Here is a 27,430-nt window from a genome sequence, read left to right as displayed (position 1 = left end):
TGAAATAATCAGTTTTCCAATATTACTTAACTAATTTGTAGATACTATTCACTTTCTTTAAAATAAAATCCTGTGCTGGGTATCTATTTTATAATCCACAGAATTGTGAGAACCTACCAAAATAGTAATCTTTTACCAACCTGCTTTTGTTCTGTGAAATCATTCCAGTCTGTATCTGACTTGAACTTTTTTTCTTTCTGAATATCCGCATTTTCTGGATTTCTAGCTCTCTTTAATTTTTGATTACTTTCAAACATTTCATTATTTACAATTTTTTCGTTCATCTCATCACATTTTTCTGGCACTTCATGACATAAAGACTCATTAGAATCCATTTCCTCTGCATATGCAGGGAACAGTTCTTCACCTATGTAAAATGGACCCAATTTCTGTGTAATTTTGTCTGAGGAGCTCTTTGTAAGTAAAGAGACTTCTGAACCTTGAATTTCTGTTCTTTCTTCCAGTCTGGCAGCAGTAGCTTCTGTGTTGGAAAGTGCAGATTTTCTTTTATTTGGCAATTTAGGTGGGAAGGTAGCCAGGGGTATTATTTTTATTTTACTGTTATCAGTATTTAAAGGTACACTAAGAGGAATACCCTCAGTAGAACTTGTACTTATCCATGGTTTAGAAGCCATTGCATTGGATTCAGTTCTTCTATCTTCTTTCAGTTTCAAGGAGCTCTCTGGCTTCATTATCAGCTTGGACAATTCATCACCAAGACTGGACTCAGTATCACAAGAGAATAGAAGTTCTGGCTTCTTCTCAACATCTTGTAGCTTTGAACAGTTGCTAATAACACTAGATCCTTTATGTAAAATGACTGGCTGTTCCACTGGAAGTAAGTTATTTATGGGATTGGATTCCAAGTCGCTATGCTGATCTTTTGAAAAGCTGCTCCATTCATGTTTCTTTCTGATTTTGTCATCATATGGAAGAGCTTTTACAATATCATCATCTAATTGTCTTGACTGAGATAATTTTTTAAGGTCATCTTTTAGAGTTTTGCTTTCGCTACGTAACAGGCTGCTTTTTTCTCTGTTTAAATCAAGGGTAGTTTCTTCAGATAGGATTGGCTCTAGAGAGGACCTAGAAAATATAAATTCATTCCCTTTATTTGAATCTACATCTGATACAGTTTCTTTCAGATGATTATTAATTTTAGCTGTGCAAGATTCGCGTTGTCTCTCTTGAGTTTTCAAAAAATTCTGCTGCTCTTGGACAATGGACTTTTCAGATGAAATTTTGTCAATATTTAATTTCTTTTCACAAGCAACTACTGAAGCAGAGAATTCACCATTAGATATAGCAAGGGGAGGTAAGTCACATTCATTTCTATCATTCATATACATTCTTTCAGTTCCTGTTGTGTAGTTATTAATTACCTCCATGTTCCCATAATCTGAAAATGGAACTGTTTTTTCTTTTGACATTCTGGAGGTGCTTGGTATCTGTTTCTCAACAGATAGCACATTGCAATTATGTCCATTGTTGATAACTGTATGGTTTTTAGTAACTTCCAGATTATTTGTCCTCTCATGATTCTGTTCTATATTTTTTTCTGGCATCTCTTTCTTAAATCCCTGCAAATTTCCACGACTTATAGTATCTGAGAGCAAGTTAGTAACTTCTGTGCCACCATGATAAGATGTGAATACACTAGTTTCATTGAAAGGAAAAAGTTGCTTAGTTTGGCTAGATGCCTGGCAATATTCAATATTCACTAGTTCATTAGCTGTTTGATTTGAAGAAGACTCCCATTCAGCATTCTTTTCTGGTTCAGTCTTATTCTTAAAAAAATTTTCTTCAGGATTTTTGGTAACTGTAGGGAATCCTGCAATATCCATATTATTCTGGTCAAATATTTGGGCAGTCTTTTTGTAATGGGAGACATTATCATGGTTAACCAACACTGTGTGACATTTTGTTATCTCCATTTCATTACCATGCTGTGCAAAAACACTGATATTAGCTGGTTCTGCTAACGCAGTCTCACAATTTCCATTCCTTTTCTGTGGCAAAGATTTCAGACTATTTTTGAAAATCTCAGCTGATAAAGGTTTTGTTATTTCCATATCATTATTGTGCATAATTGTGTTTTTTTCTGCAGGAACAAAAGTTGAGGATTTAGTTATTGCTTCATAATTATTGTGTATAGACATACTTGTTTTATCTGCAGGATCTGAAAACAATTTCTGAGGAGCTACCTTGGTATGTTGAATATGACAGCTGACTGCTACTGTATGACTCCTTGTAATCTCCATCTCGTTTTCATTCAGCAAACATGCATCAGTTCCTTCCTTGGCTGATTTTATTGGAATTGCTTTGCCAGTTGTTTTGTTTTTTAACTGCAAAGCCTCAAAACCAGTATCTTTGATAGATGTCATGCTTATTGATTTAGTGATTTCCATGTCGTTATTATGCACAAACATTACAGTTTTATCTGCTGGAGCAAAAGACATGCTTTTATTTACTGCCATATTATTTGATATATTAATGTTGCTATTCTCTACAGAAGATAAAGTTTGTTCTTGAGGAGCTCTTTCTACTGCCTCTGTAAGGCTCTTCCTAAACTCTGTTTTACTGTTTTCACTCAGAGGAAATGCAACAGGCTTATCACTATCTGTCTCAATTCTTTTCCTTCCAGTTCCTGCATTCTCCTTTGGCACATTAAGGAAATCAGTTACACTTCTAAGAGGGTTGTCAGTTTCACATGCCATAGGATTAGTTATTTCCACATCATCATTTAATGCAGATAGGATCGTTTTATTTGAAGGTACAATTGATAGAATAGGCATATCTTCAGCATAAGTGACAGCATCATGATTTAATGCTACTGTGTAGCTCCTGGTAATGTCCATTTCATTCCCGTCATTGAGGGAAAATACAATAGTTCTATCTTTGGTTGACCCAGTTCTTCTACCAGATTCATTATTTTGTTTTTGTACAATCTGGGCAGCAGAAGTTTCTACAGGCTGACTTATTACACATGTTATGGGTTTAGTTTCATCCATATCATTATATGTATAACAAGCAGTTTTATCTACAGATTCTAAGGGAAACACTTCAATGGTTCTCTCACGTTGCTGCATGTTATAATTTACTGGTACCGTACAGCTCTTGGTAATCTCCATTTCACTGTCTTCACTCAATGGAAATGCCATAATCTTATCAGAATCTGTATCAGTTGCACTTTTCTTACTAGCACCTGTCAACTGCTGTGGTATATCCTGGAATCCAACAGGCTTCAAAGAATTATGTATTAAGGATGCTGTAGCTTTAGTTATTTTCATATTCTCACTGGAAGTGAAAGTATTAATTTCATGTTCAGGCATTAAAGATATTACATTGCTTGAAAGCCCAATTTTTCTATTAATTGTATTATCTCCTATTGCTGAATTAGTCCACTTAGTGATACCACTAGTAGTAAATGCCAGTAATGGACTCACTACCTGCTTTTTAAAACTGTTGGAAACTTGACTTGTATTTAAGTTTATGTTTTTTGCAGAGCTAAGATTTATTCTTGGATTTGAAAGCTCCATATTGTCATGATCATTTTCCTGATCTGCAGCAGCCATTTTACTGAATAAGTTAGAATGGTGCATACTATCTAGATAAGAATTCATAGAAACATTATTTTTTGTAATGTCCATATCAGTCTCTCTAAAATCAGTTCTATCCATTAGCTTGAAAACATTATTTCTCTGTTTTTGAACTAATCCATGAACAGGGCTATCTGTTCCTTTACAATGTTCTTCCCAGATTAAACCTGTACAATTATTAGTCATTTCCATATCTGCAGAGAAATTAGTTTTATCACCATACAGAACTGGTACAGAAGTGACAGAAGTAAGGGGCACAGGTCCTGTAGTAGTTTCAAAACTGGTTTGTGACTGTGAGGAGTCCCTGCTAGTTATCTTGACAGCAGACTTATGGTTAATGTTTGTTTCCTTGTTATTTATATTTATTTCACTGGCAGACATATTTGTCTTTTGCTGAACACCATTCTGATAACTTGAAGTCCTTAGTGTACAGCTATCTGTGCTGTGAGTGACAGAATAATCCTTTTCGAGACTCTGTTGTTGATTTATCATGCTACATGTGCTAGTTCCAGATGGCAAAAGTCTTTCTGTATTGGCAGTAATCAGATCCATATTTTCAGCACATCCAAATTGCTTAGAAGCAGAAAGAATGGCCTTTTCATTAGATAGAGTAGAGATTACAGAGTGTTGCCTATTATCAAGTCCTCCAAAGAGAGGAGTCATGTTGCAATTTTCTCCTTGCAGATGAGAACATATATTTTGCTTAGAAGAATATGTGCTTCTTTCTGAAGCTGCTACAGCTGAAGGAACAGTATCACTACAGGGTGCAGAAAACAATTTAGTGGACCTTAAACTTTCCAAAAAGTCTCCAAAATTAATTTTCTGTATCTTTTCAGGGTTTGACTTCTGCTGAGATAAATTGCTCTCATTCATCTTTACAGAGCTATTGAAGAAGCTGGTTTCAGTAACTTGTGAAGCTTTTTTTCCCAGTTTTATCTCAGATGAAAATGATTCAAAATCTATTTTCTTGGGTTTGTCAGTTTCTTGACAGATTTCAGCATTATGGGTAATCAAGATTGTGTGACCAGATGTCATATCCATTTCATTTTGTTCTGAAAAAATCAGGGTTCTATCCATCTTGTTCAACTCTTGACCAGTGTTGGCATCAAGACACTATAAAAAAGAAGAAAACACTAACTTTTTAACTACTAATTATATTTAACCTATGTTTTACAGATTCTGAAAATCTAAGACCAGTACTTTCTATAAATCAATTCAAATATAGTACTTATTTTAAATTTGTCTTCTGAATTTCATAGAAGTGGGAATGGTTTGGCAGTTCTGGGCTCAAATGTGATTGCTCTAAACTAAAAATTGTTTCAACAAAGAAAGAATCCTGAATCTTGGAATTAAGCAATTATTATGTGCAAAAAAGAAAGGGGAGATAGAAATGGAGGCATCTCCAGAATAGTTCAGATCAATTACATATATTTAGTGTATGGATTATGCCACAGGTTTCAAAGAAAAGATAGCTTTAAGAAATACACAGGGCATCAGACATTCCAAATGTTCTCAATGGTTATTTTTTAAAAAAGGAAAAAATCTTCAAGACTCAAGGTATAATGTTTACTGGCAGGATTATGTTTCAGTACATCACACAAGGGCAGAGAAACGAAGGGAAAAGTTTTGAGGACTTGTAGGTAAAGAGTACAAACCGAAAAATATGGAATGAAAAATCAATGTGGAATCTAAATCAGATCATTCAAAGATTCAAAATACATTTGTGTCACTCTCTTGTGCATATACAGGCATTATAATTTGCAAGCCAAAGCTCTCCAGTTAAATCTTCTCTTCAAGCAATTTGGATGAAAGAATCCATCATCCACATGAGAGCTTAAAGTAATAATATTACTTTATATATAGAAAAATAATAAGCAACTATGAAAGGAATAGTTTGACAGGGTAGTTATCCTTCACCTCATGGAAGTACTGAAAGCAGTATTAATTTCTTTTAGAAGACTTATATTGATATCTATAGCTGCTTTATTATTCCAATAAATTGTACTGTATATAAGTTGATATGCTAGATTACATAGATGAAGAAGTTCAGTATTTTTACCTCCACTTGTTGCAAAGTGTGGATAGGGGCATGAAGTAAAGTGTTCATCCCTTTGGGGAAGAAAACAAGAGTAAATCTTTCTGGTCAGCATTGTGTTGACACGCCACATACATTTTTTTATAAAATCATACTAAAATTGGAAGACTGTTCTCCCCCCTAACCTAATACTAACAGAAGATTAAACTTCCTAGGTGCAAGAAGTTTCTTCATAGTATCCTTCTCATACCCCTAGTTTAGCCTCAGTTCTGTCTTCTGTCATTCAAGCAGTGGTACCCGTTACAAGCCACAATGACTTATGCATAATCAGGCCAGTGATATGATTATGTAATGACATCATGATGTCTGACACAAATATGTAACTTATGTCATTTGCATGATGACATGACAACACACAATGTCTTTTGTTCACTTTGCAAATGCTCATGCCTTCAAGCCTTATTCTTCACCTTCACATAGGGATACATTCTTCCTAATACATTGCCTAACACTACCCCTTACTTTAGCTCTTTTTTTTTTTCCATGCTATTTGTTCTACCATTTATTCTACCTGTCCAGTTTGTTTATCTGCAATTCAGAAAATTGGCAGTTTTCTTTACCTTCTCAGAAATAGATTGCTGCAAAACGCTATTTTAACAATCTCATGAGATAACCATTTGATATGAGCCTATTAGGATTCAGAAGCTTCTCTGTCACAAATTCAATATATTCTTTATTACTACTTGGCAACAATGTTTTTATGAAAATGAACAACACAAATCACAGCAATCAATACAGCTGTGAATATTTATTGATTGGGTGGGCATATAAATTGAAATACCTGCATAAACAAATAAAAAATAAAGTAATAAAATAAAAATTACCATTTATCTCATACTTGGTAACTTTTGGTTCTTCATTTCTGAAAAAAAATACCCTCATATAATTAACTTTTTATTAAAGGCTTCTTAAGCAAAACAAGCAGTAAGCATAATTTGAAACTATAAATGCTGAAGTTAGCGGAATGTTTCTAAGAAATTTGACCTTTAATAACAAATGCAAGAATATTGTTCAGAATATTGATGTGTCTGGAAACATCTTATTAGTGAAATCCTTCTAGCTGCAATTGCACAGTATGAATCACTTCATTTAGTCAATAATTTTAGAACTGTGAACTGGAACACTAATAACATGATAAAAGTGAATGTTCTAAACAAACAACCCTGATACTAGTATGAATACATGTAGAGCAAAGTGTTGGGGCCATTTTAAAAGAAAATGTTTGACATTTTATTCATTCAATAACTTACTCATTTAACAGATGTTGATTTCTTGCTTCATTTGAAGGTTCTAAAATAAAACATTGTGAAAAATGATCAGTTATGAGAAGCCTATGTGGCAATCATAGTAATGTAATACATCTATTTTACCATATGTACCAGATAAGGATAATCAAAAAGTTCTCACCTGCACAATTTAATTCAACAAAGGTTTGAGGATCATGTGGGAAGACCCTAAAAATAGCAATAATTTTAGTAATTCAGAAGAAACTATTGTGTAACAAAACAGTATTTTCATTTTATTAGAAATACTGACCCAAAGAACATCATGCACTTTGCTTATCATACAAAAAAACCCATTTCCAATCTTATAGTCCAAATAGCTTGTTTAGTTTTTAAGTATGTCCTGGATATGGCAATTGGCTTATACAACATAACATTAAAAGCATACAGACTGAGTGATTATTATAAACATTGAAAAGCTTTGATATGCTGCTTTCTTAAATTCTTTACTTCTCAAGAAAATAGCTCTAATGTTCCCTATTCTTAGTTGCTTGCAATAAGTATATGATAGCATTTTTTTTAGAAATGGATCCATTCAGTCAGCCATGTTGGTCTAATTTCTTTCACACTACAAATACAGGAAAAAAAAAAGATTAATAGTTTTAACAGGGCTGTGCAACAATTCAGATTTCATGGAGAAAAGATGATTGGGAGTGAGAAGCAATTGTCAGCAACTCCTTAAAGAAGTTGCACTTTTTCATGTGGAAAAAGTTTATTTTATTTAATATTTATTTCACGTGGAAAAGGTTTATTTTAATTAAGGTTTAAGAAGTGTTGACAGGTGCAATGTGTGAACCAAACACTGTCTAAATAATCTTTTCTCCTTGGAATCCAGCTAGTTACACAGCTGTACTACACAATGCTGCAGTCAGTCCTGAGAGGAAATTAACCTGTTGTTGTTGTTCAGTCGTTAAGTCATGTCCGACTCTTTGTGACCCCATGAACCATATTGCGCCAGGTCTTCCTGTCCTTCACTGCCTCCCTGAGTTTGCTCAGTTTCATGCTCATTGCTTCAGTGATGCTATCTAACCGTCTCATCCTCTGCCGTCCTCTTCTCCTTGTGCCTTCAATCTTTCCCAGCATCAGGGTCTTTTCCAAAGAGTCCTCTCTTCGCATTAGGTGACCAAAGTATCTGAGCTTGAGCTTCATTATCAATCCTTCCAATGAGCAATCAGGGTTGATTTCCTTTAAGATTGACTGGTTTGACCTCCTAGCAGTCTAGGGGACTCTTCTTCTCCAGCACCACAGCTCGAAGGCATCAATTCTTCGGCACTCAGCCTTCTTTATGGTCCAGCTCTCACAGCCATACATTACTACTGGAAAAACCATAGCTTTGACTATGCGGATCTTTGTCGGCAAGGTGACGTCTCTGCTTTTTAATATGCTATCTAGGTTTGCCATAGCTTTCCTCCCAAGGAGCAAGAATCTCTTAATTTCATGGCTGCAGTCTCCGTCTGCGGTGATTTTGGAGCCCAAATAAATGAAATCTGTTACTGCTTCCATTTCTACCCCTTCTATTTGCCAGGAATTGATAACTCTTATCAAGCTGTTTCTGGACATAAACTGGAGCACTATTTGGAAAATGCTATATCTGCTTTTAATATAAAAGGTGTTTGGACTGCATATTCTAATCTATATACCTTATTTTCTTTTGAATTCCTAATATTAAATTGTTAGTAATTTAACTGTACATTATTAAATATCTATAAACAGAGAACTTATTTAGTTCCTCTTCAGGATTCCTTTCTTTCTTTGTATTAAAATAAATCATATTTATGTTAAAAGCAATTGTAAGATTCAGTTGAAAAAATCTCAGTACAACTTCTTGAATATTCTGTAGCCAAAAAACACATTGTTTTTTATATTCAGGAATGCATTTATACTTGAAGCACTTTTTTTAATAAACTTACCTTATGGTCTCTGCAAAACTCACACGCCTAGAGTTTTTCTGACGTTTCTCAACATTGTAGTCCTGTACATACAAGACGAATTAAATTCAGAGGCAAATTCTCTTCTAAGTAGAACATTTGATATGGATAACACTGACAAATAACTTGCTGCCTATATCTAAGTATACTTTAGGGATGGGTGTATCTATAGTATTTAATCACATGTAAATGGGGAAAAAAACCCCATGATTTGATCTCTTCTAGATACTGGAGACACAGCACAAAACCTAATAGAATTGATTCTCAGTTGAAATGCTCAATAGCAATATATTTTAAAATTGCCTTGACATGTAAATCTGCTGACTTTGCAGTATAGTTCAGCAGGAATGGGCAAAGCACTGTGTTCAAGATATGGAATGTTTCATTTTTATCCCATAACACACTGTTCTGACTATTCTGGGAGTGGCCTATAATTTTCTAGAAGTAAATCTCCCAAAACTGGGAATGGTTCGCTGTACTCTAGATGTGGTCTGAGTCTAAAGTAGGCCAAAAAATTACAAGCTTTCCCAGTATGGCCTAATCAGCCTCTTTCAGGAGAAAAATTGAATTTTCTATCGCACCAGAATAGAGTTCTGCAGATAATTGCAATTAAGGTATGTGCTTAAGGACCATGGTCTGTGGTAGATAGAATCTAAGCTATAATATGGAATAACATTGTAGAAATATTCCTGGAACACTGCATCCTGATTCTAAATAAATTTGCATGCAACTATATCCCACTGACTTCAGTTGGATTCTTCCCATGTAAACATGTCACATTATTTTCTTATGTAGTTACTTTAACCAGTAAGACTGAAGTTTTTTTTAAATCTCTTCCAATCAAAAAATGTTAGTGCTTACCTGAGTCAATTCATTTCCACTGCCTAAGTCACAAAGAGGTGTTCGGGGAGCTTTTAAAATCTAAAAAGAAGATGGGCACTGTTCAGAAAATAATTTTCACATTGCCAAAAATTAATTTCTGAAGGAAGCAGTCACTTTAATAACGATGGGTACATTGGTTTTAAACTACAGCGTTGAACTATAGCTTGCTTACCTTTATTATTTAGTCTCTTTCTTGCCCAAGAGTGAAAATATTTACCTGCAGGATACTTCTTAAATAGTCAAAGTATGGTAACCCATATAGCAAGCCATTGTGCAAAACTTAAAAAAAAAATGAATTCAAAAAGAATTCTAACATGCTTTAGCTATTTAAGAAATGTCTTGAACATCATGCCTTGCAGGCACACATCAAAAACAAGATACTAATTCATATCTTATTAGTAAGCTTATAATAACAAGCTGAACAGTTCAGCTCAAGTGCAAATAGCACACTCTACTGAACAGCAGATTATGAAAAACAAACATGAAATTCACATACTACTGTGGCATTATGCAGCTGTAGCAAACGTCACTGAAAATTCTGGAAAACATTGTTTCCCTTGCACAAGTGACTTCATTAAATAAAGTATGAAGAATTTTCTATTTATTTAAAGCAAGAAATTCAGCTTGAGGACGTATCCTCCTGGAGAAAATCTATGTGGTTGCTAAGAGTCGACACTGACTTCATAACACATAATCAACCAATTAAAAGATGCCAGGATAAAAAAATCAATTACTGAGAGGGCTATCATATAGTTGACTGTTTTAGATCAGTAATTGTCATAATAGACTATATTCAGCTCAAAATATTTTTTTTCCCCTACAGAAACCAGTCTTACATGGTTGTTCAGTGAAATAATCTAATACTGTCCTAGGCAAAAAAACATCTTTAAGATAGAAATTTCTGGCATAATAGAAAAATGAAGTACTATATTTATTGTTTCAGTAGACATAAGACCAAAGAACATTAGTTGCAACAACTTTTTGATAATTATTGTTCATGTTATAAAGTAAACAGAGTAGTCAGAATTACTATAACTTTCTTCTACAAGGAAAACCTGTGTTACTAGTAAGTTATACTTACTGATGAAATTCTTCTTTTATTTGTGCCACCTGTATAGTCTCTAAAATAATGGAAAAAAGAAAACTATGTGAAAGCTAATATCCATTTATTACCAACAGTACACACACACACACGTATATATATAAAACTTATAACATGCATCAACAAAGATATTATTTCAAAAGGTAAAATAAAAACAGCATTTAAATCTTAAGACATAGCAATAACCACATTACTGTAAACTACATAGAGTAACAAAAACCCATCACAGAAAAGGCCTCCACTGGAAGCTCAACTTACTTCTCCTCGTTCATCTCAGAGTATATCCTGTCCATTTTGGAAGCTTCTGGTTTCTGCAGTATTAGTGAATCAAAACACGATGGGACATTAGCCAACCATAATACAACAGCAAAGCACACAACGAGCTGCCTTGAGGAGTTCTCCAGATTACAAACAATATAAATACCAATACCAATACTTTAATGGCCAAGTATAAAACATACACAAGGAATTTATCTTCGGTGATAACAGCAAAATCAACGGTGCGTTTGGATAAGAGCAAAAAAAAATCACATGGTATTCAGTATAAACACACCTTATGTAATACAATGTAAATGAGAAAATGTTTTTGGTTGTTAATGACCTAGCAGATGGAACCGTGAGGGAAAAATCTAAAATACTGAAAGAATTCCTGGGATTAAATTTCTGCTGATTAACTTTGCTGCCTTGAAGACAGAGTATCAATGTAATCGTTTCAAGCATGGATTGATACAGTATTTTGAATGGGGTCCCTTCCAAATGTGAACCTGAGGCCAGGGGACTCTTGTCCCCAGAAGGGAATCTGGAAGCCCATCTCGAGGGCAGCGGCCTTTCCCCAGAGAGGAAGAACCACCAAGTACATCTGCTGGAACCCGGAACCGGCCAAGAGAAAAGGTCGAGCGGAGAAGAGGCGGCCCTAGCTGTTCAGCATTTCTCCGTTGCTCTGCCCGGGAGCCTGTACTTGGGCAAAGAGCGGCCGCGGACTCAAAAGGCAGGGAGGAGCCCGCGCAAAAGGAACACCAGGGTCCAGATGGAGAGGGAGACTGCAAAAGCTACCTACGCTCCAGCCTCTCTGATAAAGACGAGAACCCTCGTTCGGGCAGGCGTAAAGACCCCTCCCCTCGATCCGGCGGAACTTACACCAAGAGTTACTGCTCCTCTACGCGGTGGGCCTCGAGCGGGAGAGGAGCTGAAACCTTTGACAGGAGAAGGGGAGGGAAAGGGTGGGGGGCTTGGAGGTTCTTAAGGAAATGGAATAGTCCGCGGCAGAACTCCGGCTGCCGCCCACAGCTAGCCGTGAGGAAAAGAGCTTCTAGGGAAGGCCGGGAAAAGGCTTGGTTCCGACGAGCCTTCAGGAAACCAGCCTCAAATCCACCTCACCTGGTCACGAACTCGCGCCAGTCTCGACCATACGCTGGCTACTTAGGTCTAGGCTACGTTCCCGCTCTTAGTCAAATCCAGATCTCTTTTTCGTTGCCAGTCTCCGACGACCTCTCCAGCCATTCGCTGCCGCAGCTGGAGACACCGAAGCCGCCACAGCCGTCGGATTCAAACTAACCGCCAGGCTTCACGCATGCGCCGCCTCCGCCTCTAACCACGGTCCAAACGCTCTTGAAAGCTTCTTTTTATCATGGCGGACTCCTCTTGCCGTACAACATCATGGCCCCCCAGTGGCCACGATTGTGCTACGCCGAAGTAATCGGGGAAGGAGGAGAAATAGCAAAGATCCGAGCAAATAATTTTTAAAACCGGGCAGTAGTCATGTATCAGTACAAAGTACTACATATTGTGTTGTCGCTGCTTAGAAGCAAGAACAGATATAGAAATAAAAGTGAACGGAAGCCATTCGACAGAAATTGTTTCTTATAAGCTTGGGCAGATGGTAGGCTTCCGCGACGAGGTGGCCGAGTGGTTAAGGCGATGGACTGCTAATCCATTGTGCTCTGCACGCGTGGGTTCGAATCCCATCCTCGTCGTTGTGTTTCTTTTGTTCAGTAGGTTTCCTAAAGCAGTAACAGTGCCTTTAAATTATATATGCCTTTAGAAGAATAATAGATTTTTGTTACAACAGATTTGGATTAATTGCTGTTACTATACAATTGTATTCTTTTTCAACAAAAATTAACACTATAAATAACTTTTACCAATTCAAATAATATAGGTGAAAGGGTAAATAATGAAAATCAGACATTTATTTATTCATTTATTTGCTTTAATACAACTGCAAAAAAGAAGAAAACAAAACATATTTGAAAAAAAGACAGAAAGTAAAATAAAAAGTAAATAAAGTATTAAAAGTATTTATATTTTATAAATAGCATATATATGTATATATATAATTATTTATTTATATATATATTATAATAATAAATTATTATTTATATATAGTATATAAAGTGATACAACCTCATTTTTAAACAACAAATTTGTATCTTAACCACATGGAATAATTATCCAGATTTCCATGACATCAATAAAGAATCAGTTCAAAGGCCGAGAATATACACATTCCATCAAACCTTTGGTCTCTCAGACACACAAAATAAATTCCACAGTTTTGGAATATAGCTGATTATGGAGTCCTTGGTGCTCTCTGAGCTTGGTTGTTTGCTTGCAGATGTTTCATTACCCAACTAGGTAACATCATCAGTGCACAGAGAGCATCAAGGACTCCACAGTTCAACCCTGAGCTACAGATATTATCTTCTATTGGATATAGCTGATTGATTGATTGAGCCATCCAATTCAAAATAACTCTGGACAGCCTACAACAAACTGTCAGATTATAAACATCAACCTTTAAACAGAACACATAGCAGTTTAGGACTAACATCTCCATAAAACCTGTTAAAACTTTTCTTAGAATTATTTCAGTGCTTATGCTGTGAGAACTTCCTGAGTTTTGGATTCCTCTTTCTAGAGAGCTCATGCCAGTGGAACTAGGGTTCATTTTTTGTTTTTAAAATAAAGTTCATACTACATACTTGACATCTAACTAGCTTTGCAATTATAGTTTATGTTGGGATAATTATTTTTGAAATATTGTATAAATTAAACTTTTTTTGTGGAAAAAAAGATTTGCTTAAAATCCTGGCCCAGTGCCCATGGGCACAGCTGATCTTCATTGCCTTCTGAAAGCCAACAGGGTCGGAGCCAATTTTTTCCGGGGGGGGGGGAACTGTTCTTTGGGAAGGTGCCATGACAGAGAAGGCACACTTTCTGAGTCCTATCATATGCCATTGCTTGACTAAAGGCATGCCAACTCTGTCAGATCTGGTAAGAGAGGCATTCCTGCAAAAAACCCAGTCCTATGCCACGAAGGGCTTTATGGGTGAGAAGCAGCACCTTGAATTGCACCTGGGGACCAGTACAGCTCACAAAGTAGTGGTGTGACATGGATGTGCTGGGGCACACCCATAACTACCCACACTGCTGCGTTCTGAACCAGTTGAGGCTTCCAAGTGGTTTTCAGGGACAGCCCCACATAAAGCACATTGCAATAATCTAAGTGGGCGGTGACTAAAGTGTGAGTGATTATGAGCAGAGCCTCCTGCTCCAGGAATGTACACAATTGGCACACAAGATGAATTTCTACAAAGGGTCTCCTGGCCACAGCTGCCACTTGCTCTTTAAGCAGCAGCTAAGACTCCAAAATGATCCTGCAAATTGTACCCCAGTTCTGCCTGGGGGAGTACTACCCCATCCAGATTAAAGATGCAAACTCCCCACCAGGGGCTCTAAAACCCACAGCCACTCAGTCTTACTAGTCTAACCCTTTTCTTTTCCATCCAGAAGTCCCCCCACAGTCAACAGATACTGAAAGAGAACCTTGGCAGCATCACCTGGTCAACCAGGGGTGGAGATGTGCAGCTGAATATACAGTGGTACCTCGGGTCACGAACTGAATTCGTTCCGCGACTCTGGTCACGACCCGAATTGGTTGTGACCCGAATCAAATTTTCCCATAAGGTTCAATGTAAATACGGTTAATCCGTTCTGACCCCTACGAATTTGGTTGCCAACCGATTTTGGTCGTGACCTGAATCAAATTTTCCCATAAGGTTCAACGTAAATACAGTTAATCCGTTCTGAACCATGTGTTTTTTTTTTTAACCACAAAAATATGATACAAAGTACAGTACAGTACAGTATGAAGAGAGAGAACACTAACCTTGCTTGAGGCGTGGAGGACAGGAAGGCAGGTGGAGAGGCGGTTATTGTTTGGAGGGAGAGTCCCCCTCCCTACAGGAAGCCACAACCACGTGTCAGCAGGGAAAATGGCCGAGGATCCTGTTCATCACCCAATGCGGAGTTCGTGAACGGAAGCAAAATTTTGCGAATGGTGCTGTTCGTGACCCGAATTGGTCGTGAACAGAAGCGTTCGTGACCCGAGGTACCACTGTAATCAGCGTATTGAGAGGATGGTACCCCACAAAGCAGGGCTATCAGGCTCAACCTTTCTCCTACCAACGCCAATTGGAGGAAGCAGAACCACCTTAACACAGTGCCCCCCACTCCTATCCCAAATTGGTCCAGAAGGATATCACAATTAATAGTTTTGAAAGCTGCTGAGACATCAGGGATGGCCACTGCCATCCTGAGCCCTTCAGAGATGATCCAGAAGTGTAGTCAATGCTGTCTCAGTACAACACCCAGGTCTGAATCTTGACTGAAAGAGTCAGATACTGTAATCCATTTCCTCCAGAGCCCTATGAAGCTGCAGCCCAAATACCTTCTCCAAAAAGGGGATGTTGGGAACTGGATGAAAATTATCCACTATCATCAGGTCCAGTACAAGGTGGACCACTACCTCCTTAACTACAGTCAAGACCACCTTCAAGGATAAATTAACCACCACCTGGACCCACTCACACATCACCTCCTGGGCAGTCCTAACAGGCCAGAAGGGACATGGAACTAATATACAGGTGGCTATGTTTACAATGCCAAGGACTCTATCTACTGCTTGGGACCAACAAGCTCAAACTCCTCCCAGATAACACAGATCTGAACAACTTTGTCAGATGGATTGAATTCTCGGAGCAGACCTGCAGATGGTCCTCTAAGTTTTCTCTCCCCAGGAGGATCTGGGCTACCTTGAAAAGGGCCAACAGCTGGCTATCTGTGATGCAATCAGAGCAGAAAAACAATTGCTTTTTGCCACTGTTATCACCACAGGGAATCATGACTTTGAAAGGGGGAACCTTGGAGCCTGACCATTCCATCAACCTTTGAAAATTAACCTGTACGTTTTCTAAAATACATGTGGAATTAACAGACATCTCTCTTAAAATATATGCCAATTGTAATGTTATATTCATTTTCCCAACCTTTTTTCTTCTCCATTGACTAATAGGTATTTTCAACCATTTATTAGTATCACTATTAATCTGCATTGTTGTTGTTCAGTCGTTAAGTCGTGTCCGACTCTTCGTGACCCCATGAGCCATATTGCGCCAGGCCTTCCTGTCCTTCACTGCCTCCCTGAGTTTGCTCAGTTTCATGTTCATTGCTTCAGTGGTGACTCTATATTCATTTTGTAAAGTACATGTACATTTAGTTTACACCATTTTTCACTTTACACATTTTTCATTTTACACATATGCTTACCTTTGCACGTGCCAGTGCTAAATGTTCTTGTTTTTAGCCATCCAGAGAGTTTTCCAGCCTGGTTTGAATTTTACTGAGCTAAATTAGTTACATTTCTTCAACTCCATTCATTTCTGCCATCTCATTATTTATGAAAGACATCAAACGCACTGGTATGAATAGAAATCTTCATGGGATTCCTGTTCCTCTGTTTGAATGGTCAGACTGAGTAGAACACTTGACTGTGAAAAATATCTCACATTGTATTCCTTTTCACACAGAGCGATGATCAATGATTACACTCCATGTCTGTGGAGCAGAGTGTCTTTTCCAAATCTCTGGCATAATAATTCCACCATTACACAGAATGTATTTTTTAAACAAAATTGGTAGTTAAGTGGCTGGCATTTCCCACAAAGCCCTCAAAGGGCAATAGTTTGTCACTGGGAAAATATGATTCCTCTGCCCCTCACTTTGTGTAAGTATTACAGCTGCCTGGTTTTTTTCAGGGCTGGAACTCAACCACATCATGCCTGCCCAGAATTCATGCTTCAGATATTTTAAATCACGCCAACCTTGCACAAGTAATTAGCAACAGATGTTTTTAAAGTGTTTATTGGAAAGGGTTCAATTTCACCTGATTTTTAGAACCAATGATTGCTCCCATGAAACTGGAACAGCTTTATCATTACACAGCTTTTTAAAGCAATGAAATAGGCAGCAAAAGCTCCCCATAAGACAAGTTAACTATTATTGCAGCTGTTTAATGAGCCCTTTTATTAAGTTAATTTATTGGAGAGGCTAGGCAGCTCTATTAAGGAACAGAGGAGCTGAGTAGCAAATAGTCACAATGAAATGGACCACCGAGTATAGAAATATTGTAGCACCGAAATAGTTACAGCTCCACCAGAATGGTATCCTGCCTACAGTATTTTAAATTTATAAACCTCACTCCAAATGCTTTGGATGACATATAGCAGAAATCTCCAAAGTGCAGTGTATGCACTTTTGGGGAATGTTTTATAATGTACATAATGTATTCGTACTGAAGTATATGTGCACAATTTATACATAAATCTACATAGATTTGGGGTGCATGCTCATTTTTTTTTACTAATAAAGGTGCATGATCAAAAAAAAGTTTGGAGACCACTGGATAGACAGGAAATATGGACTAATGAACTGGTAGGTGAACTCTGGAGGCTTAGAGGGTTTTTTTCTGCACTACTATTGTGTAGCAAATGGGGAAAGGTTATGAAGATACATACCTATGTGACATATCTTATGGACAGTAAGCATCCTTGCCTTTTTATAATCTTATGAACTTGACAATTCTCTAGAGCGTTAGCTTTCCAGAATATAAAAGCACCTCTTCTTTGTTTTGATGTTTGCGCTTAACTCTTAAAGACATCAGAAAAGAGCATGTGCTTATATGGAGGACAATGGCTGCAAATAATTTATGCCCATTCAGATTTCAATGAATATTTTTAAGCATTGTTCCCTCAGAACCTTCAAAGTTGCTGAGCTCATGCATCATAATAAACTACAGTATCACGTATCTTGCTTGGACAGGTATAAATCTAACCATTGTAGCTTGTAGAATGAAAACAAAGACAGGGAAAGTATGCACAGATGGCTTGTGTAATTCTTCTCAATCCTGATACAATAGCTCCACTCTGGATTATGTGATGGGAACGAGAAGAGCTTAGAGTGGAGGAGTCAGCAACATTCTAAGCCACTGCCCGGCTGCCTCTCCCACAGGAGTAAAAAGGAGCGCATGTTTTGTTGCAGCCCCCAGTCAGATCCTGCCCATATTCGAACGTGATTTCTCTTTTGCTAGGTTCTCCCTTGCCCCTTAAATGTGATCCAGTTCTGTTCTGTTTTTGGAGAATTATTCTGCTGACAGTCGTAACATATTGTTTGGTTGGAAAGAATAAAAAAGGTTTATGACTTAATGCTGCATGAATTAAGTTACTATGGTTGCACTGTGATGGCACACAAATACATAAAGAGCTGAGTTGCATTGTGATGCCACCAATATGTTTTGTCACTTGCTCCCCTTGTGGATGCTCATAATGGTAACCCAGCCAGTGATTTGTAATAGCTTACTGTGTTGTGTAAACCCAGCAAATGTATGCTGATTAAGACTTCATGATGCCAGAACTCTGAGCTGTGAACTATCCTATGTCACATACATAAAACAAAGAAATTGTGAATGCAATTCAGATTCCAGATTGGTTATGATGCCCATATAAAGCTATACTTAGTATCAAAATCAAGTTTACTATGCAATATGTTGAATATTCCACAATTCTGGACTGCAGATAGGATTCTTAATGACAAACAATTCTCATTGATAGCTATTTCAGAACTGTCTACACCTGGATTAAGACAAAGATTAGTCTATGGCCATTTAGTCTGAAATTCCACCAGATTATAAAACATTTGACCAAAATATAGTCCGAAATGATGTAAACAGTTTACAAAGATCTTAATATTGTACAGTAGTACCTCGGGATACGAACTTAATGCGTTCCGTGACTCTGGGCGTATCCCGAGTTGGTCGTAACCCGACGCAAATTTCCCCATAGGGTTCAATGTAAATACGGTTAATCCGTTCCGCCCTCCGAATTTGGTTGCACCCGGAAGCAAATTTTCCCATAAGGTTCAATGTAATTACCGTTAATCTGTTCTGGCATCTGTGGACCACGCGTCAGGGGCGGGAGAACGGCTGGGCGCGGCGCAGTGGGAAAAAGGCTGGGTGCCGCGCGGCGGGAGAACGGCCGGGCGCGGCATGGCGGGAGAAAGGCCAGGCACGGCGCGGAGGGAGAACGGCTGGGCGCGGCATGACGGGAGAACAGCCAGGCGCCATGCAGTCCGGCGCGAGAATGGCCGGGCACAGTGCGGCGCGGCGGGATAACGGCCGGGCGCGGCGGGATAACGGCCGTGGACCACGTGTCAGGGGTGGAAAAATGGCCGCGGACCACGTATCAGGGTGGAAAAATGACCGTACCCCGAGGTGGAGTTCGCACATCGAGGTAAATTTTTGCGGCCAGAGCTGGTCGTAACCCAAAAAGTTCATTAGTAGAGGTGTTCGTATCCCGAGGTACCACTGTATCTTATATAGATGCAGAAGAAAAACTAAACACTGACACAACTATTCTCTATGGCTGTTCGTAAGCTAATCAGTCTTACTTGTTATTTGCAATTCACCAATTTGAGCTGCAAACAGGTATTTATTTTTAATCTTTGTACAGCACTCAGCATCTTTTTTTAGAAAGGACAATTCAAATTAAATATATTCTTACTTAGTAAGAAATATTGTTTCTCCAAATAATTATTTCAGTTTCTTGCAATAAAAAGAGAATTGGTAATGCATTTAGTCTTTGGAAGGGTTTCTTCACACTTATTAAAAACTGACTCTTCTTCCATTCAGTTTGCAGAAAGTTTCTCATCCACTCCTCGCTTTATAAAATAAGGTTCAAGTCTCTTCCCAATCATCCTGTGCCCAAGCAGGCATTTTGGAACAATATTCAAATTCCATTCCTTTATAGCGTAAAGCATGGAGATACATCACTAACTCTTTGGGTGATGGATCAGGCCTTACTGTTTTGCATTCTTCACACAGTGGATCCACCTCATTGTGGAACTCAGTTAAACACATTTCTCCACTTTCAGTTTTTTGCACATGTGCCTGAGGGACAGAATTCTGAGAAAACATCAATATTTGACTCTTATCTTTGTCTTCTGATTCTTCAATATTGCCAGAATTATCAGTTGCAGTAGTGACCTGCAGAGACTTGGTATCATTTCCTGGAGTCTCCAGCTTTTTATCTGCTAAGACTGCCTTTAGGTCCTCCTCAACAATGTCCAAGATTCCCAGACTATCTTTTGAGACATATTCTTCCACAAATGACTGAAGCAACTCCTCATCAGTTTTATTAACACTGCCCCCTTTGCCCTTTTCAGGACCCCATATTTCATTATTGTAGATAGGATCATTGACAATAGGGTGCCCCAAAAACTGTAGGTGGACACGGATCTGATGGGTACGGCCAGTATACGGGAAACACTTCACTACACTAGTCTTGCCGTTGTAACTGAGCCGCTGGAAGACTGTTTTACACAACTTGCCTTTGGGATCCACTCGACACAAACCCATTTTGTAAGACACAGACGAGATAGGTTCTTCACAGATCACTTCATTTTCTGGAAACTCTCCAACTACGCGGCACACGTACTCTTTCTCCAGCTGTTAAAATGGGGGGGGGGGGGGAAGAAAAAAGAATAATTCTAGGTGTAGAATGCAGAAGGAATGTGTATTTCAGAATGACATTTATTTATTTACTCATCTTACAACAGTGAATCTGGGTGGCATACAAAGATTAAAACCCAACAATTAAAAACAATAATCTATAGTGCTTTGGGGAATGACACCTTCCAATTATAATATCCACATCATCAACAGGGCTAGCCTAATCTCCTTGCCCAAAATAACTAGGTTGTCAGAACCTTGAAAAAGGGTAATAAGGTCAGGGCCATCCAGATCTACGAGGGGGAAGCTGTTTGACATCTAGGCAATCTGCTAACCATGTTCTGTACTGAGGCTAAAAGTATATCAACATTAAGGTGGACAGAAAGCAAGCCTGAAGCACCTTCCGCTGGCTTTAAAGCACCTCAAAAGCCCCCGAGACTATTAATTTCTTTACTAGCTAAGGAAAATTATTTTAACTGCCAGAACGTATTACATTTATAGCTCATCTATCAAAGAATGGAAGGTATCAGATATATGGCTTCTTAGCAATTTTCAATTTTTTTTTTCTTTTTGGTGCCTTCAAGTCACTGTTGACTCCTGGTGATTTCCTAGATTAGTCCCTGCAGTTTTCTTGGCAAGATTTCAAAAGTGGTTTGCCATTACCTCCTTTCTAGGGCTGAGAGAGAGTGACTGGTCCAGAGTCAACCAGCTGGCTCCATCCTAAGGTGGGACTAGAACTCACAGACTCCCAGTTTCTGGCCTGGTGCCTTAACCACTACACCAAACTGGCTTGCCTCCAGATATTTACCAGACACATATAGGGGTTAAAGTTCTGATCCTGGAAGACTTGCTTTTATTAGAACTTTTGCTTGGGCTATGAAGTTCACTGAGCATGCAGTCACTCTCAGACTAACCTACTTACAGCCTTACTGTAAGAATGGCGGTTAACTCTCTACATCATACTGATGCTGCTGGAGAAAAAGTAGATTATGAATATCAAGATATCATTAACAAAAGCCATTTGACCTGTCGCTGTCGAACTTGTTCATCAATTCTCTTGGACACTTCTGCAGACTTGGCAAAGATGAGGACACCTGATGTCAGGCGATCAAGCCGATGAACAGTATGAAGCTCTTTCAGGTTATGCTCTTTGCCCAAAATAAAAATGACAGTGTTGTGCCGAAATCCACCACAAGGGTGAACAGGTAAAGACGAGGGCTTGTCTACAACCACAACTTCATTGTTGTCCTCCAAAAACTCAATAGTTTGTGCTGTAACTGGAGGTTCATGGCGATGTATCGTATTCTCCAGGAAGTCATTATTCTGCATACAAAGCAATTATTATCCATTAGTTTAGCCAGATAATTATCTGGAACAGTTATTTTGCGATGTATACTTGTAGTGTTCCAAGTATATTTTTCACAGGAGCCACCTGAAATCACTATAAAAATAATATGCTTGCATTCAGAGAGTGAACTCTAACAATCAAGGTTCTGGCAAATGGCACTGATTTTTATGCTGGTAAACATAAACTGCCATCAAATTGTAGACCACAACCCTGTGTATGAAATCAGCCATGAAATTTTATTGCTCCTGAGGTGCAAAAACTGAACCCAAAGCACAGATCCTTAGGGCTCCACATGGAACCAATTACAGCTGTCCTCCCAGAATGAGTCATGACACATTTCTAATAGTTTGGGGCCTCACTGAAATGCAAAAACATGCAACTCAGGCACTGTGGGGGGCATTTTTCCACACCAAATTCTATGAAATATGCACCTGCATTTTTTTCCAAATATCTGTTACTACAAAACACATCGGTGAAGTGTTCGTAAAAAAAAAAAAGGATAGACCTATGATACTTAAAAAGGGGGAGGGGGAGGGGGAGAGATCACGACGATCAGAAAGCTTACTACGGCTTCTCCAATACCTGCACTGCGTTCCATGGCTTTTCTCCCCGCGTGACCGCGTTCCCCCACCGGCCGCAGGCCGAGTCCAAGGCAGGAGCGTTCGGCCTTTCACCTGACGCCCGGCCTCCTCACCTTGAGTATGACGCTGAGGTCTTTCACGGGCTGTTTATTGAGGAGCAGGCGCCCGGCTTTGGCTGCGGCCCGGTAGTACTCGATGGGCCGACCGCGGAACTCCGAGCGGAAGACGTCCAGCAGCCTCTTTCCCACCCAGCGCCCCTTGCAGTAAGTCTGGTAGTCGAAGTAGTAGGGGCGCACCTTGCGAAGCCCACCCTCGAAGTAGTAGCTGGTTTCGGCGAAATGAGCCTCGCCGAAGCTGATGCCGGTATTCCGCTTCTTCGGGGGCGGCACGTACCGCTTCTCTCCCTCTTCGAGCGGGCCCGGCCTCTTCTCCTGCCCTCTCGGCAGCCGCCTCTTCCTCGCCACCGGAGGAGAGCTTCCCCGCTGTTCAGGCTCAGGGATCGGCCTCCCCTCCATACCTCTCCCGGGCACGAGGCCGGCTAGAATTCCCAAGAAGCCGCGCTCTGCGTCCGGCCGGGCTAAGAGAAAGCGAGGCAGCGATCGCCAGAGCGGCGCGGGACGCGTGCTGAGAAGCATAGTCCCCAAATAGCCAACCACCTGGCTTTGTCGAGCCCCGCCCCCACGCGACCGCAGTCACCATTACCCAATCACGTTACTCTATCTCTCTGACGAATAAAGTGAACGACGGAACGAACGCGCTGTCTGCTACAAATGCGGTGATAATGACGGAGTAGAAGTCCGTGGACGGAGAAGTGACGGAGGGATTTGTTTCGCTGGATTCTCGAGGACTAAGCAAAGCAACGCCCAGAACAGATTTACAGTGACTAGAATGAAGAAGATATCGGTCTGTTTGTACACTCCGGGTACTTCTTAGTGGGGATGCAGGCAGCAACGCGATGGCTTGCAAGGTAGTATCTAGAGTAGACATCCTACCCTGTATAGGTTGGCGTGAGCATTAAAGTAGGCCTTTTTTGTATTTGAAGCACAGTGGCCCAAATGCACCAAAACTAAGTGGTGCTGCCCTTACTATTAGCAAGAAATACTGCATGTGGCAAAGATGAGACTAAGGCTAAAGTACAAGCTTTAATTTATTTAAAAAGCATCATATGAAAGTCTCACTTGACTAGAGCCATAATGGGTGGCAGAGATCAAAATCTGTGGGCCCATCTGTTGATGAGTGTGATATATGGCCCCACCTAGGTTCCTTCTCTCTCTCTATATATATAATTTTTATTGAGTTTTAACAACAACAACAATACAAGCTAAAGTAGACTGAGAAAGGAGAAAAAAGGTGAGAGAAAAGAAAAAGCTAAAAGTGCAAAAAGGAAAAGTAAGAGAAAGGTTAATTAAAAAAAAGAAAAGTAGAAAAAAGAAGATATAAAAAAGATATAAATGGCTTCCAGTCTTCTTCAAAGCAGTTATAGAGTTATATTTTAACCTCTCTCTTTAAGGTTACACAATGACTCTTCTTTCTAATCCTGTCTAATCATCAAAATCATAAATCACAAGTTCATTTTTTTTTTTTATGGAAAAGTCCATAGGAGCCTAGTCACCGATAAATGTAAATATTGTCTTTTCTCTAACCAAACAAGTGAATTTAGCCTTTTCAGCAAGTTCTGTCATCTTCACCAACTATTCTTCCGTTGTAGGTACAGTATTGCCAAATCTTTCCATCTTTATGCATACAGTAATCTTGCTGCAGTTATCATATACAGGTAGTCCCCAGTTAAGAACGAGTTCCATTCCCAAGGTCTGTCCTTAAGCTGAATTTCTATGTAAGCCAGAACAGTATTACTGTATAATACTGTAAAAGTAGTATTGTGTAATTAATTTGAACCACTGTGTAATTAACTCAAATTTTGCTACAATAGGCTCCATTCTTAACTATGGGAGTTAAGTTACTTAAACCAAGAGTTCTTAACCTGGGGACTACTTGTATAAAAACAGTGCTCCATGGCTCTTTTCTGTTTATCCATCAGTCCCAGGAAGAAAAGTTCTGGGTTCAATTGAATATTAATCTTTAAAATCCTCTGAATTACTGTATGTATTTGAGCCCAAAATTTTCCAGCTTTTTTACACGTCCACCAAGAATGATAAAATGATCCTTCTTGTTCACATTTCCAACATAAATTTGAAGTATTTTATACATTGTAGATAATTTTTCTGGTGTCATATACCAACAGTACATCATTTTATAAAAATTCTCTTTAAGATTATAACATAATGTAAATTTCAATCCTTTCAACCACATATTTCCCATTGTTCAATCTGTATATTATAACCAAAGTTTTTAGCCCACTTTATCATGTATTCTTTGACCTGTTCTTCTTCTGTTTCAAATTTCAATAAAAGTGTATATGTTTTAGCAATTACATGTTCATCACCTGTACACAACTCCATTTCAAATTCTGTCTTACATTGTTCAATATCATGAATTCTTTTATCTACTTTAAATTTTTCTGATAACTGTAAGAAAGAAAACCGTTGACAACTATGTCCCTCTGCCATCGGTTGTTCTCCTGTTTTTATTTTACATTCCCCTTGGTAAAATTCTAGTATCTCGCAATATATTAGCCATTTATCTTTGCCTGTTATTTCTCGTCTATAAAATGCTTCTTGTACTGAGAGCCATAAAGTTGTTTTCAGACACAGCCTGGGTTTGTATCTATTCCATATTCTCAATATGGGACATCTAATAATGATTTTTGAAATTTACATTAACCCTGACTTTATTGTACCACAAGTATCCATGCCACCCAAATCTCAGGTCATGTTCTTCTAACTTTAAAGGTCTATTATTTCTCAGCAACACCCATTCTTTCATCCAAACCAAACACAAGCTGCAAAATACAATTTCGGATCAGGTATGCCCAATCCTCCTCTTTCCTTTGCACCCTGTAACACCTTATATTTAACTTGTGGCTTTTTCCCTTGCCATACAAACTTAGATATATCTTTTTGCCATTGTTTAAATGTTACATCAGGTTATAACATTTGTCAAAACAGGTATTGTCTGAAATAAAACTTTCTAGGCAAAACATTCGTTTTTATCAGAGATTCTCCCCAACAGTGACAATTGTAGTTTCTCCCATCTTAGCATGTCCTTTTTAATTTCATTCCATGTCTTAACACAATTGTTTTGAAATAACATACAATTCATATTTGTCATAGTGATAACCAAATATTTTACTTTTTTCTCAATCTTAAAACCAGTTTTCTCCATCAGTTCTGTTTGAACCTCTATTTTCATATTTTTTTGTTAACATCTTCATCTTCTGATTATTAATCTTAAAACCTGCTAGCATACCAAATTCTTTTAATTGTCCCATTAATATTTCTATTCCCTTTAACAGATCCTCCAAAACTAGCACCAAATCAGTAAATGCCCTTAGCTTATAAGTTTCTCTTTTAATATTTACTCCTGCAATTCTCTCATCTTGCCTTATATCTCTGTTCAATACTTCAAGAACTAAAATAAACAGGAGTGGAGACAATGGGCATCCTTTTTTTTTTATCCCTTTTTGTATCTCACAGGGTTTTGTTAGTTGATGAACGAGGAAATGAAAGAAGAAGTTAGGAAGATTGAAGAATCTGTAGGACAATTGACTGGAGATGTAAAACAGATTAATTATAAAGTGGAAATTTTGTATGGGTGAAGAATTTATTTCATCTGGAACAAAAAGAAAAAAAGAAGTGGAGTTGTTTTGTATATAAACCCCCAACTATAACCAGAATTTATACTGAGTGATGAACATGGTAGATATGTTGGGGTGGAAGTTAATTTGCATGGGGTTAAGACCCTGGTATTGGGAATTTATGCCCCAAACAAGGACAAAGTAACATTTTATAAAGGACTTATGGGTAGACTCCATTAGTCTACCCATAAGTCCTTTATAAAATGTTACTTTTCCTTTGAAAATTGGTGTATAATGAGGGACTGGAATGGAGTGATTTCCCCACAAGAAGACAGAACTTCTGGGAAAAATATTAAAATTACCAAAGTTTTCTTTGATGTGGTGGATAATTAAGAGTTTGTTGACATATGGAGACATAAAAATGGCAATTCAAAAGAGTATACTTATTTTCTGAAAGATACAGATCTGTTTCAAGAATAGATATTTGGATTTTGAAGAATTTGGCTACTAATGTTCATAAAATAGAAATACTACCAAAGACTTTTTGTTTATTGTTATAATGATATATTAACTTTTTTCTTTTTGTTGTATTTTTTCACTTTTATGTTAAAGCACTTTTATGTATTTCATCCCTTCTTTTTATAATAAACAAAATAAAAAAAATAAAGAAGCTTACAGAGATGGTAAGTACAGTGGGGCAAAAAAGTATTTAGTGAGCCACCAATTGTGCATGTTCTCCCACTTAAAAAGATGAGAGAGGCCTGTAATTTTCATCATACACCTCAACTATGAGAGACAAAATGGGGGGAAAAATCCAGAAAATCACATTGTCTGATTTTTAAAGAATTTATTTGCAAATCATGGTGGAAAATAAGTATTTGGTCACCTACAAACAAGCAAGATGTCTGGCTCTCACAGACCTGTAACTACTTCTTTAAGAGGCTCCTCTGTCCTCCACTTGTTACCTGTAGTAATGGCACCTGTTTGACCTTGTTATCAGTATAAAAGACACCTGTCCACAACCTCAAACAGTCACACTCCAAACTCCACTATGGCCAAGACCAAAGAGCTGTTGAA

The 27,430-nt window shown here is 38.3% G+C and overlaps 2 protein-coding genes and 1 non-coding gene across 3 annotated transcripts in view; 1 reads left to right on the top strand and 2 right to left on the bottom strand.

The window, feature by feature from the left end:
- The window catches only part of KNL1 (kinetochore scaffold 1), a 32,522-nt gene extending 20,089 nt beyond the window's left edge, over window positions 1-12,433 (bottom strand). The window contains exons 1-10 of the mRNA XM_007430082.4: window positions 12,267-12,433; window positions 11,148-11,200; window positions 10,869-10,908; window positions 9,767-9,826; window positions 8,888-8,949; window positions 7,102-7,148; window positions 6,945-6,984; window positions 6,519-6,556; window positions 5,659-5,708; window positions 141-4,712 (exon numbers count right to left, since the gene is read on the bottom strand). Of these exons, the coding sequence (XP_007430144.1) occupies window positions 141-4,712; window positions 5,659-5,708; window positions 6,519-6,556; window positions 6,945-6,984; window positions 7,102-7,148; window positions 8,888-8,949; window positions 9,767-9,826; window positions 10,869-10,908; window positions 11,148-11,182 (4,944 nt within the window). The 5' untranslated portion in view covers window positions 11,183-11,200; window positions 12,267-12,433. The remainder of the gene's footprint in view (window positions 1-140; window positions 4,713-5,658; window positions 5,709-6,518; window positions 6,557-6,944; window positions 6,985-7,101; window positions 7,149-8,887; window positions 8,950-9,766; window positions 9,827-10,868; window positions 10,909-11,147; window positions 11,201-12,266) is intronic.
- Window positions 12,434-12,780: 347 nt separating this feature from the next.
- On the top strand, window positions 12,781-12,862 carry TRNAS-GCU (transfer RNA serine (anticodon GCU)). The gene has a single exon. It is a non-coding gene; the product is annotated as a tRNA-Ser (tRNA).
- A 4,263-nt stretch (window positions 12,863-17,125) lies between these two features.
- RPUSD2 (RNA pseudouridine synthase domain containing 2) lies at window positions 17,126-23,317 on the bottom strand. The gene is made up of 3 exons (XM_007430083.4): window positions 22,773-23,317; window positions 21,757-22,053; window positions 17,126-20,727 (listed from the first exon to the last, which is right to left on the bottom strand). The coding sequence occupies exons 1-3, from the start codon at window positions 23,292-23,294 to the stop codon at window positions 19,957-19,959; spliced, it is 1,590 nt and encodes a 529-aa protein (XP_007430145.3). The 5' UTR covers window positions 23,295-23,317; the 3' UTR covers window positions 17,126-19,956.
- Window positions 23,318-27,430: the final 4,113 nt, after the last annotated feature.

The sequence above is a fragment of the Python bivittatus genome, unplaced genomic scaffold (genome assembly GCF_059951505.1).
Source record: "Python bivittatus isolate LINGU-HERP-01145 unplaced genomic scaffold, Pbiv_v1 ctg000480_np1212, whole genome shotgun sequence".
NCBI classification, from domain to species: domain Eukaryota; kingdom Metazoa; phylum Chordata; class Lepidosauria; order Squamata; family Pythonidae; genus Python; species Python bivittatus.
Note: the sequence above shows the minus strand (reverse complement) of the source record. Positions and strands in the feature narration are given on the sequence as shown.